This window comes from Coregonus lavaretus, assembly GCF_964263955.1.
Source record: "Coregonus lavaretus genome assembly, chromosome: 10".
NCBI lineage: Eukaryota > Metazoa > Chordata > Actinopteri > Salmoniformes > Salmonidae > Coregonus > Coregonus lavaretus.
The window spans coordinates 24,891,575-24,904,461 of NC_139997.1; the positions used below are offsets into that span (position 1 = coordinate 24,891,575).

At 40.9% G+C, this 12,887-nt stretch overlaps 1 protein-coding gene across 2 annotated transcripts in view; it reads left to right on the plus strand.

The window, feature by feature from the left end:
- Positions 1-12,887, plus strand: part of LOC311135603 (putative ATP-dependent RNA helicase DDX10) — a 61,184-nt gene that overhangs the window by 23,831 nt on the left and 24,466 nt on the right. For both annotated transcript variants that reach the window (XM_084169615.1, XM_084169616.1), the window contains exons 14-15: positions 10,784-10,903; positions 11,743-11,913. In XM_084169615.1, the coding sequence (XP_084025741.1) occupies positions 10,784-10,903; positions 11,743-11,913 (291 nt within the window). The remainder of the gene's footprint in view (positions 1-10,783; positions 10,904-11,742; positions 11,914-12,887) is intronic.

The window sequence follows — 12,887 nt, forward strand, 5'->3', positions numbered from 1 at the left end:
AAGCAAGTCTAAGAAGCGGTAGATCTGTTCTATATATGCTATTTCTATGCTCCCAGGTCTTAAGTTTAGTTTTTGCGTCTTTTACTTCGGTTTTGTTCAACAGCTGAAAATACAATATTTTTGGTTATGGATAAGATATTTCACAGCAGTTTTACATTTTTACATTTTTCGTCATTTAGCAGACCCTCTTATCCAGAGCGACTTACAAATTGGTGCATTCACCTTATCATTTTTTTTTTTTTGGGGTGGGGTAAGGGGGTGTAGAAGGATTACTTTATCCTATCCCAGGTATAGGATAAACCAGGTTTGTACCAGGTTTAGATGGTACAATGATTCTCTACACTATAGTTACTTGTTTTGTCACATAAACTAAAATGAGGCAAACTATTATAATCTTTGCAACCAGGAAATGACAGAGCGATTCCTGCATAGTGCATCTTTAAAAGATCAATAATGTATGACTCTAATGTCTGCGATCTTCTGGCACTAGGTATAGAGCATATTCATACTCTACTAATTTCATTCCTTAAAGGAGAAGTTTTCTTTTTTACAACTAAATCTCGCATGTAAATTGCATGTTATAGATGGTCCAGACACTTTCTTTTTGCGATTTCACTTGTTTTTGAGAGACTTACCCCAACTAGCAATTCACTTCCTCAACTTTCTTTGTGCAGTACGGGGGTTTCTAAAAAAACATGAACACATGCGCCAAAAACACCCAAATAGGTCCTTTAGAGACAGAAACGCTCTCAGTATAGTGATGCAGGTCTTTAGATGTTGTACACATGAAATTGTCATTCCAAAATGTATCCGCAACATTATATTCCATTTTGTGCAACTCAACCCGTTTCCCCTATACAGCTGTTCCATTCTCCATGTAGCCTGCTGCTAGAATGGATGGAGAGGTATCGCTCGAGTCGCATCAAAATGGAATATGCAGTGCATTCTTAAAGTATTCAGACCCCTTCACTTTTTCAACATTTAGTTACGTTACAGCCTTATTCTAAAATGGAATAAATAAATAAAAAAGACTAATGAATCTACACACAATACCCCATAATGGCAAAGTGAAAACAAGTTTGTAGATGTTTTTGCAATTGTATTGAAAATAAAAAACAGATTATTTACGTAAGTATTTAGACCATTTGCTATGAGAGTCGAAATTGAGCTCAGGTGCATCCTGTTTCCATTGATCATCCTTGAGATGTTTCTACAACTTGATTGGAGTCCACCTGTGGTAAATTCAATTGGTTGGACATGATTTGGAAAGGCACACACCTGTCTATATAAGGTCCCACAGTTGACAGTGCATGTCAGAGCAAAAACCAAGCCATGAGGTCGAAGGAATTGTCTGTAGAGCTCCGAGACAGGATTGTGTCGAGGCACAGATCTGGGGAAGGGTACCAAAACATTTCTGCAGCATTGAAGGTCCCCAAGAACACAGTGGCCTCCGTCATTCTTAAATGGAAGAAGTTTGGAACCACCAAGACTCTTTCTAGAGCTGGCTGCCCGGCCAAACTGAGCAATCGGGGGAGAAGGGCCTTGGTCAGGGAGGTGACCAAGAACCCGATGGTCACTCTGAAAGAGCTCCAGAGTTCCTCTGTGGAGATGGGAGAACCTTCCAGAAGGACAACCATCTCTGCAGCACTCCACCAATCAGGCCTTTCTGGTAGAGTGGCCAGACGGAAGCCACTCCTCAGTAAAAGGCACATGACAGCCCGCTTGGAGTTTGCCAAAAGGCACCTAAAGGACTCTCAGACCATGAGAAACAAGATTCTCTGGTCTGATGAAACCAAGATTGAACTCTTTGGCCTAAATGCCAAACGTCATGTATGGAGGAAACCTGGCACCATCCCTACGGTGAAGCATGGTGGTGGCAGCATTATGCTGTGGGGATGTTTTTGAGCTTCAGGGACTGGGAGACTAGTCAGGATCGAGAGAGAGAGATGAACGGAGCAAAGTACATAGAGATCCTTGATGAAAACCTGCTCCAGAGCGCTCAGGACCTCAGACTGGGGCAAAGGTTCACCTTCCAACAGGACATCGACCCTAAGCACACAGCCAAGACAACGCAGGAGTGCCTTCGGGACAAGTCTCTGAATGTCCTTGAGTGGCCCAGCCAGAGCCGGGACTTGAACCAGATCGAACATCTCTGGAGAGACCTGAAAATAGCCGTGCAGCGACGCTCTCCATCCAACCTGACAGAGCTTGAGAGGATCTGCAGAGAAGAATGGGAGAAACTCCCCAAATACAGGTGTGCCAAGCTTGTAGCGTCATACCCAAGAAGAGACTATGCTGTAATCGCTGCCAAAGGTGCTTCAATAAAGTGCTGAGTAAAGGGTCTGAATACTTATGTAAATGTAATATTTCATTATTTGTTTTGATACATTTCTAAGAACCTGCTTTTGCTTTATTTTTTCATTATTGGGTATTGTGTATAGATTGCTGAGGGGGAAAAAATAAATAAAGAATTAATCAATTTTAGAATAAGGCTGTAACGTAACAAAATGTGGAAAAAGTGAAGGGGTCTGAATACTTTCCGAATGCACTGTAACCTTGTGCATAAAGTTAGAAATTACACATTGTATAACATTTTAAAGACGTGCATCACTATACTGAGAGCTTTTCCATTTCTCAAATGACGTATTTGGGTGTTAGTTCATGTTTTTCGGAGCCCCGTTCTGCACAACGAGGATAAGGAAGTGAATCGCTGGTTGGGGTACGTTACTCAAAACAAGTGAAATTGCAAAAAAAAAGTGTCTGGTGCCTTCTATAACACTCCATTTGTATTTAAAAAAGCACACATTTTGTTATAAAAAAAAAAAAGCTTTAACAAAAAAATATTAGGGTCAATCACGTACGTTCTATCATCGGATAACGTAATATGAATTTATTATTTTTGATCACTAAACATTAATAGGGCTTCACATGTTATTGCCATCGTTAATCTTCAGCATCTGTCTTTGAGGTGGTGATAGCCATACATAATAACACATCCCTGGTTCCCAGGAGATGTCCTTTAAAATGCAGCTTTGTGAGGATGAGATTGATTGAAGCAATCGTGAGAGCAGCCCGCAATAGCAATCTCAGGAGAGGACAAGAGCCTGTCGACAGTCCTCTGGGTCAAATGACACCTTTCATCGTGAACGCACAGCACGGCAATTTCATTATGCTAATTGCATCCTTGTCGTCCCCTCACCCTCACTTTGAAGAGACTGTTGAAACTGTCTCCTGCCAAAAACAAATCCGTTGGACATCGCCTTGTTAAGGCCTATCGTAGAGATGGTATGCTAAACGCTTATGATATGATATAATAGAAAATGCTAGAATTTCAGTTATTTTTCAAAGCCTATTGGTGTTTTTTCGGAAGCTCTAGCCTAATATATTCTGATTTTTGATATACACTATATATGCAAAAGTATGTGGACACCCCTTCAAATTAGTGGATTCCACTTTTTCAACCACACCCATTGCTGACAGGTGTATAAAATCGAGCACACACCCATGCAATCTCCATAGACAAACATTGGCAGTAGAATGGCCTTACTGAAGAGCTCAGTGACTTTCAACGTGGCTCTGTATTTGATGCCACCTTTCCAACCATTCAGTTTGTCAAATTTCTGCCCTGCTAGACCTGCCCCGGTCAACTGTAAATGCTGTTATTTTGAAGTGGAAACATCTAGGACCAACAACGGCTCAGCCGCAAAGTGGTAGTGCTGAAGTGCGTAGCGCGTCAAAATCGTCTCTCCTCGGTTGCAACACTAACTATCGAGTTCCAAACTGCCTCTGGAAGCAACGTCAGCACAATAACTGTTCTTCGGGAGTTTCATGAAATGGTTTCCATGGCTGAGCAGCTGCACACAAGCCTAAGATCACCATGCGAAATGTCAAGCATCGGCTGGAGCAGTGTAAAGCTCGCCACCATTGCTCTGGAGCAGTGGAAATGCATTCTCTGGAGTGATGAATCACGCTTCACCATCTGGCAGTCCGAAGGACGAATCTGGGTTTGGCGGATGCCCGTAGAACGCTACCTGCCCGACTGCATAGTGCCAACTGTAAAGTTTGGTGGAGGAGGAGTAATGGTCTGGGGCTGTTTTTCATGGTTCGGGCTAGGCCCCTTAGTTCCAGTGGAGGGAAATCTTAACGCTACAGTATACAGTGACATTCTAGATAATTCTGTGCTTCTAACTTTGTGGCAGCAGTTTGGGGAAGGCCCTTTCCTGTTTCAGCATGACGATGCCCCCGTGCACAAAGCGAGGTCCATACAGAAATGTTTGTTAAGATCGGTGTGGAAGAACTTGACTGGCCTGCACAGAGCCCTGACCTCAACCCCATTGAACACCTTTGGGATGAATTGGAACGCCAACTGTGAGCCAGGCCTAATAGCCCAACATCAGTGCCCGACCTCACTAATGCTCTTGTGGCTGAATGGAAGCAAGTCCCCGCAGCAATGTTCCAACATCTGGTGGAAAGCCTTCCCAGAAGAGTGGAGGCTGTTATAGCAGCAAAGGGGGGACCGACTCCATATTAATGCCCATGATTTTGGAATGAGAGGTTCCACAAGCAGGTGTCCACATACTTTTGGTCATGTAGTGTACCTTAACTATCTACCTTAGATGACTTAAGGCTGGTGCATGCTGTGTTTTGTTTACCGAGTAAGTGCTATAGAGTTATTACTGTCAATCTGGCATTTAGCAAATGTGATGAAATACTTTGACACTGAGCCTCAGGGAACATTTATTCAATTTAGAAATGTGTTAGTGTTAGATTAGGTTGCACCTCAGTTGTGTTAGTTCATTGTTGTCTTCCTCTCCTTTACTTTAAAACTATACTGAACAAAAATATAAACGCAACAATTTCAAAGATTTTACTGAGTTATAGTTCATAGAAGGAAATCAGTCAATTGAAATAAATTCATTATTCCCTAATCTATGGATTTCACATGACTGGGCAGGGGCGCAGCCATGTTAGTGCCTGGGAGGGCATAGGCCCACCCACTTGGGAGCCAGGTCCACCCATTGGGGAGCCAGACCCAGCCAATCAGAATGACTTTTTCCCCAAATTTGTGCACAAAATTTGAGAGAAATAAGCTTTTTGTGCGTATGGAACATTTCTGGATCTTTTATTTCAGCTCTTGAAAATGGGACCCACACTTCAGTATACTAATGAGTAAAAGGAAGAACTCAAGCTATCAGACTAGATCTCAAGCTATCAGACTCCATCCATTGCATAATGCGAAGTCCTTTCACAATGTTTTGACGCCCCCATTCCCCCCTGTTGACAGTGGTGTTTGAGCCGGCCCGTTGATTGAAGGATTGATTGATGAGCGTCTGATTCTTACTCTAGTCGATTTAAGTTGCCCTCAGCCATTCATGTCAGGATGGGCAGCTTCGGCTGACAGGGAGAGGAATGCTCCTCAATGCACAACTGTCCATCGATGGAACAAGCAATAAATCACCCCTCTGCAAGATTTAACTTACCCTCTGCTTATGATATACTTTGATAATGTGTCTAAGCATCACATTTCATTAAGTCTTTTGGCTTCACCTGAATCATTGTTGAAGTTTGTTTGTTTGATATCCTTGCCTAACAAAATTGCTAAATACGTACAAAAATGCTAATAATCTTTTTAACTAAGATTTTGTTCAACTTTGAAAGGTAGGACCCTTTTAGATTAGTGAGTTCCATCGCACCGAAAACAGCTTGTCGACTCTAGCTGCTCAGCTCACTTATCGCAAATTTCCTTTATTGTCGCTCCCATTCAAGAAGCCAATCTGCCAGCTACCTAACCTTGAGAACATTTAAACCTTTAAAGATAAGAGCAACATGCACTGGAAATATCTATAATGCTATGATTTTGCTTAGTCCAAAGGTCGAGGAGAGCACAGCAAATCGCTAAGACATGCTCTTAAATAGGGATAAAACATGTCTGAAATATAGATGGGGGTAAGAATTGACTCCGTAGACCCCATCTCCTTAAATATTTTCAAATGCATACAGAATGCAATGCAAACTGCTGGTATTGGATTTCTCCTCAAATAATTTTTTTTCTCAATAATTTCTTTTCGACAGGGCCCATAATTTTGCCATAAATGCAGAGCAATAACTTCACACCCAATGATATTTAATTGATTCAGAATCGCGGCGAGACTCGGTGCCACCTGTGGGAAATGCTTATTAAACTGGGAGGGTTAGGAAATGAGGTCCCGAGGTGAGAATCCCAACGCCGCCACCTTCCAATTAGATTCTCTGTGTGGAGATGGAAACTGGGGGAGGAGGGGGAGTGACATTTACTGATTCGGTTTTGACAAGGGAAGTGGGACAGAGGGGAGTTGTTGACATGTACTGCTAATGATGTGCTGACCTCACTATGTTTATGAATTTAATTTTGCAACAGGTTGAATGATGTCTAATTCAGTAGTTGGCTGAATGAAACTCATGGGTACACTCGCAATGGCTTCCTGGTATTGTGATGCAATAATTTCCATGCTAATTTGGAATGTTCTATCAACTGATGCTGGATTGCCATGGTAATGTAGAATGTTCATTCAAATGATGTGGCTCATGCAATGGAATGAATTTGTTGTAATGTCAGTTGAGTTGACTCAACAAATCACAGCACAGATTGAAGGGTACACTTTCTGTTTTTACTTCCTGGCATGGCTACACTCAAAATGGCTGCCAGTCCACCCATTATCATGTCATTGACTTGAATTGGAACGTCCGTTCTATTAATTATTTCATTCTATTTCTATTGAGAAAATTAACAATTATCTCCTTCATTTGGGTGGGGGAAATCTAATATCTTTCGATATGACAAAGCATCCCAGCATAATAGCCAACATTTTCATGGGCTGTTTTTTTCTTTCTAATGCCACATCTTTTTTTATCACATTTTTCTCTCTAGCAAAAACTCACCTCAGTTATTCCTAATTGAAGATGGCGATCAATGTCCCCAAGGGAGGAATTACATCATTTATTGCTCCATAAAATGCACCACCTTGCCAATTGACCCCAAATACGTCAATATATGGTTAAGTGAGCACACCTACATAAATTGTGTGGTGAAAATGAGAAATTCTGAAACTGGCCAATGAGGCAGTGCCTTGTAGCCCTGGGTCACTCTGAAGTGAAAAATGGTTTCTTAATAATCTGGCATGCAATATTTATGTTATCTTCAGAGTGCCAACTCAGCAGAGTCTACTGCTGGTTAGTCAAGTCATATTCCAAGGGCTTGTTTGATTAAGACCCTAGGCAAAAGCGCTTTCTATATCACTCTGGATATGGGGAAGGACATTCATTGGATTGTGACAAGGAAAGTAGATTTTCCCTCTGCTTTGACTACATTGACAACATAGTTTGTTCCTAGGGAATAATCACTGTCGCAAAATGCCAATTTTTGGAGTGAAAGGAGAAACGTTCATCAGATTCCCTTTTATTTATGTTATGCTTAGTGTCCTTGTCAACCGCTTAACCAGAGATTATCTATAATCTGGGCAAACATTGGAACGCTGTAAAGCCTACAAGTTGTATTTGGGCCAGATTCTAGTTAGAGGAGGAATTGAAAATGTGTTCATTTCTTGAATAATAATGAACGACGTGGAAGGTGTGTTCCTCGACACGCTAGAGGAGTGTAACTAACCTTCCATTGAGTTGCATTATTTTCCAGAGCCCCGAGTTGATTATCCCTTTTATACCATGGCTATAATTTAACACATTTATCGCTAGAAATCTGTTCATTTGCAGGTAGAAATTTTTTCAACATCCACTGAAATAGCTAGCAAGTTTACTAGAAAGACAGTAGTTGCCTTGGTAACTAAACAGACTTACTAGTTTTAAAGTTAATTTCCTGCAATTGTACACAATTTGCCATGGGGTGGAGAGAAAATGTAGCAATTTTATAGCAAATTTCATGCAATTCTACACATTTTGCCATGATTCATGCCATGTTAACCTTTTCACACGTACCAACAAACGGGTGTGATCATTCTACAGTGGTCCCTGCAGTGTACACTCAAACCGGTGTGATTAGAACGCTTATTTAGAACTTCCAGTTTCAATTGACGCAACAGTCAGCATTTGAGCTAGCCACGCTGTTTTTTCACAGAAACATTTGCACAAACACAGTCCTTACAAAGTTATGTCCTGAATGTGACCAGTTTATTTTTGGATGCAATGTTCAGACATTCTCAAAAGTAGGCTACATTAGTCCTAGCGCTAGCTGAGGAAAGATTGACGTAACACAAGCCGTCATATTTAGATAACTCTCGGCTAACAGAAACCACAATATGAATTAGCTAATAGCAATTACTATTTATAATTAATCACATCACAGGTGATCAAAATAATTGAGTAAAACACTTTCTAAAAATCAGAAGTAATCCGACGATGGGTAGTTTGTTTTTTCGCGTCAACCAAAGATAGTAAGAGGAGAGAAGATGAGTTTAGTCTGTTTGCAGTATGCATGTTGAAGGAGGTGTGTTGTCTACGATCATCCACTTCCGGAAGTTTACTTGAAAGAGGAGTGAACCATTCCTTCATCGCATTATAACATCTTTGGTCTGACAGTCGTTTACATGACACCCAGAATGCATTGTATAATGTCAACAAACATGGCGCCACACATAACTGGCAAATAGCTTAGCATTAGCTCATTATAATCAGTAGAACCTTCAAAAAAGTATTTTACACACATCATAGGTGTCCGTTACAATCTATGCATTAATCGGTATGCATTATTTGTCACCAGTACTTAAAAACGTGAATAAAACTGTAAATACATTATGCTCCATACATACATAATAATATGCCATTTAGCAGACGATTTTATCCAAAGCGACTTACAGTCATGTGCGCATACATTTTTACGAATGGGTGGTCCCGGAGATCGAACCCACTACCCTGGCGTTACAAGCGCCATGCTCTACCAATTGAGCTACAGAGGACCACATGGAGAAACAACAACACGATGTACAGAAAATAAGACACTTACTTTGATAGGAACCCACACATGTCCAAAGTTATTATTTGTAAGGAAAACAACAACTAAAGCAATGCCAGCTGGAAAATGTGCCAGTTCGTGCAAGACTGTGCAAATGTCTGCATACTTGATCTGCGGAAACACTGGGGAAGTGATTGGGCTCTCCTCAAAGAGAGAAGTTTGTCCAGTTCAGTAAAGCATCAAACATAAATTGTCTGCAACACTGAAATGGGCTACTTCTATGTGAATTAATGAGGAGGCGGAACACACCTCAATTCAAACTGTTGTTAGAAAATAATTTCAAATTAACAAGTTGAAACAGCCTATAGATAATTAGCAGGCAGCGCTGGTTAATAGTCCTGTTGCGTAACAATCACATTTTGGAACAGTGAGTGCATTCTGACATTACGTGCATAAAACAACTCACGCTGGGGCGACCGTTAGAGATATTTGGAACTCACGTGTGAAAAGGTTAATATGATATCTGAGTGAGTGTGACTAACAAAACAAAAGGGGCCCTGGGCACGTATTTGGGCATGATTACTACAAGTTTAGATAGCAGCCTTGAATAACTTACCAATCAAATTCTTTTTTTGCTGACATGGCTAATTGAGCGACTGTCAGTGACTAACATAACAAGAGAAACTGATGCACAATCAAATTTCGAAATGGCACCTTGTGTAGTATATTATTCTAACTCTCAACAGGAAGTTGAGACCCAGACTGATGGATTATTATTTATATACAGGGCGTTCGGAAAGTATAGAGACCCCTTGACTTTTTCCACATTTCTTTTACAGCATTATTCTAAAACGTTCCTCATCAATCTACACACAATACCACATAATGACAAACTGAAAACAGTTTTTTTGAAATGTTTGCATATTTATTCAAGATAAAAAAAACAAATACCTTGTTTACATAAGTATTTAGACCCTTTGCTATGAGACTTGAAATTGAGCTCAGGTGCATCCTGTTTCCATTGATCATCATTGATGTTTCTACAACTTGATTGGAGTCCACCTGTGGTAAATTCAATTGATCCGAGACCCACTTTGAGACAGTACTTTAAGAAAGGCTGCTGTAGTGTACCAGTGACCTTCGTCTTGATTCCTACTTCAGAAGATAGGCCAGTTGCCCTGTAAATTGTTTGACACAATTTGATAAGAATTCAACTTTTTCCTACCAATAGAGATGGCAAAACTACCCTCTATCAGGGGCTGGGAATTTCATTTTGTTGCACAGTTAGGCAAACAAATCTGCTGAAGCAATGTGTGGACAGCCCTAGTGGTTCTCTGTAATGATGCTTTGTTTGTCTTGGTCAGCATTCCTGAGTCTACAGTCTTAACCTGCTGACATAATGGCAAAATTGTCTAGCTACCTGTAGCCAAGAGTAGAAGGGACTGACTTTCAGGCAGTGAAGTCAACATGATCAATATTATGAGGTGTTACATTAGCAGTTAAATTGTTAGGTTTATTTAAGCAATAAGGCCTGAGGGGTGGAGGTATAGCCAGTATACCACGGCTAAGGGCTGTGTCCAGGCACTCTGCGTTGCGTCGTGCATAAGAACAGCCCTTAGCAGTGGTATATTGGCCATATATCAAAAATCCCTGAGGTCCCTTATTGCTAATATAAACTTGTTACCAATGTAATTAGAGCAGTAAAAATAAATGTTTTGTCATACCCGTGGTATATGGTCTCATATACCACGGCTGTCAGCTAATCAGCATTCAGGGCTCGAACCACCCAGTTTATAAATGTGAATATATCCAGCATTGTGATCATTTCCCTTCTCATCACAGGAAAGTGACAGTAACACCATAAAGAAAACCGAAAAAGAGACTAAGTTCAAAGAGGCCAAGAAAGTCCTGAAGAGAAACTTCCAAGTCAACACCAAATTAGTCTTCACTGAAGAGGGACAGGTTTGTACAAACATTTCTCTACATTACATTGTATTTTGAGTCAGATCCAGTAATAACACTTTTTGGTGGCTTCAGACTCTGCATCAGCTAAATGAGAGGACCACTTATTGTCATAACCAGTTTGTTTATGGGCAATTCCACGGTAACGGATTTACTTAGACATCACTTTAAAATGTCTGCCAAAACAAAAACCATTGATTTCAAAGTTTAACAAACCATACAACTCTATGCACATTGACTACATTGAATAATTTGCACAATGACATTTTCATAAATAAAACATGTGCAGATGCAAAGCTTGGTAGATTTTACCTTAATTCTGTTACCAAACGTTGCATCTGCACTGTTTTTCCAGTAATTCTTTTATTTATTTATTCATTACAGTAAAATCTCCCTCAGTTTTATCTTGTTACCAAACTTTGTATCTGCACAGTTCTTCCTGTAAATGTGTTTTTGTGACATTTTCTGTGGAACTGAAAAAATTGTCCTTGTGCATAGTTGTATGGTTTATTAAACTTTGATTTCAATGGTTTTCCTTTGGTATACAAAAATAAAAATTCTGAGTCTCAGCGTAATTCCGTTACCATCACTAACATAATTCAGAGAAAATTAGATGGCACCTGTGATGTTTAGTTGTGTTGGCTGTATTGATGCCCAGCCAGGTGAAAATGTAATTAAGGAGACTAAAATGTGTGTGTGTAAATGTTTTTGTGTGCATTTGTGTGTGGGTAAATGTTTTTGTGTGCATATGTGTTGATTCCTATCCAGCTGAAAATGAGATGGCACCGTTGCAGTGTTGTGATTTAACTGTGTGTTGATCAATGCCCCTCGCTCTCCAGATGGTGCAGCAGTGGCCCCCGCTCCAGAGGACGGCGGTGCCAGCCACAGAGGGGGAGGAAGATGATGGCACGTCAGGCATCAATGTGGAGGAGGCCAGAGAGAGGCTGCGCCGAGAGGACCAGGAGTTTGACAAGCTTGAGTACAGACGTAAAGTCAAAGAGAAACACAGGGTAAGACTGTAGTAGAACCGTTAAGTTAAACAAACACACAGGTTAAGAATGCCACACAGCCGTAAAGGTCAGTAAAAAAACTGCATGACATCAAGCAGAAAAAGCAGGCAGGACTGTAGACGGGTAATGACAGAATCAGAAATAGCAGGCAGGACTGTAGACGGGTAATGACAGAATCAGAAAAAGCAGGCAGGACTGTAGACGGGTAATGACAGAATCAGAAAAAGCAGGCAGGACTGTAGACGGGTAATGACAGAATCAGAAAAAGCAGGGTAAGACTGTAGTGCAGACACAGCGTCAGACGGTTGCTCCACTAGACCATACAGCAGCCTCAGGGGCAGGAGAAGGTTAGTCGATTATTTCCCTGCATCATTTGGGGAGGCTGCATTTTATCCTAATGGTGATCTACTGCACTGAAGAGAATTTAAAAAAAGCCTTGACAATGAAGAAGTACAAACTGCATAATCATAATATACATTACATAATATATTCCTGAATTGTTACTGCTTCAAGGTCCCTTATGGTACCTCGGCACCTGGTTGGATGTTTATATGTATCGCTGTCAATGGAGCCAGTTAAAGGCTCTAACTTAATCTCCCCACTCTCCATCCAGCAGGTATGAAAAATAAATGTCACAGCTGTGACACGTGCACACTCACACATACGCACAGATACACATAGACACAGATGCACACACACATTTACAGATACGCACTCACAGATACACACACGCCCCAAGGTTATTACCTCAAAGTGATTGAGGACAGGCGTGGGCCAGATGGGTCTCTGGAATGACTTGAAGTAGCTGTTGGAGCTGCACAATATCAGTGGAGACCAGATGAAAGGGAAGGCAAGGCCAAGCGTTAAATGGGCTTCAAAATGGGCTCTGCACATTAAATTCAATAACCTGTTAGATTAGGGGAGTAAATACTTATCAGAAACCAGGTGGTCTTTATGGGCCTTGTATTGGGCTT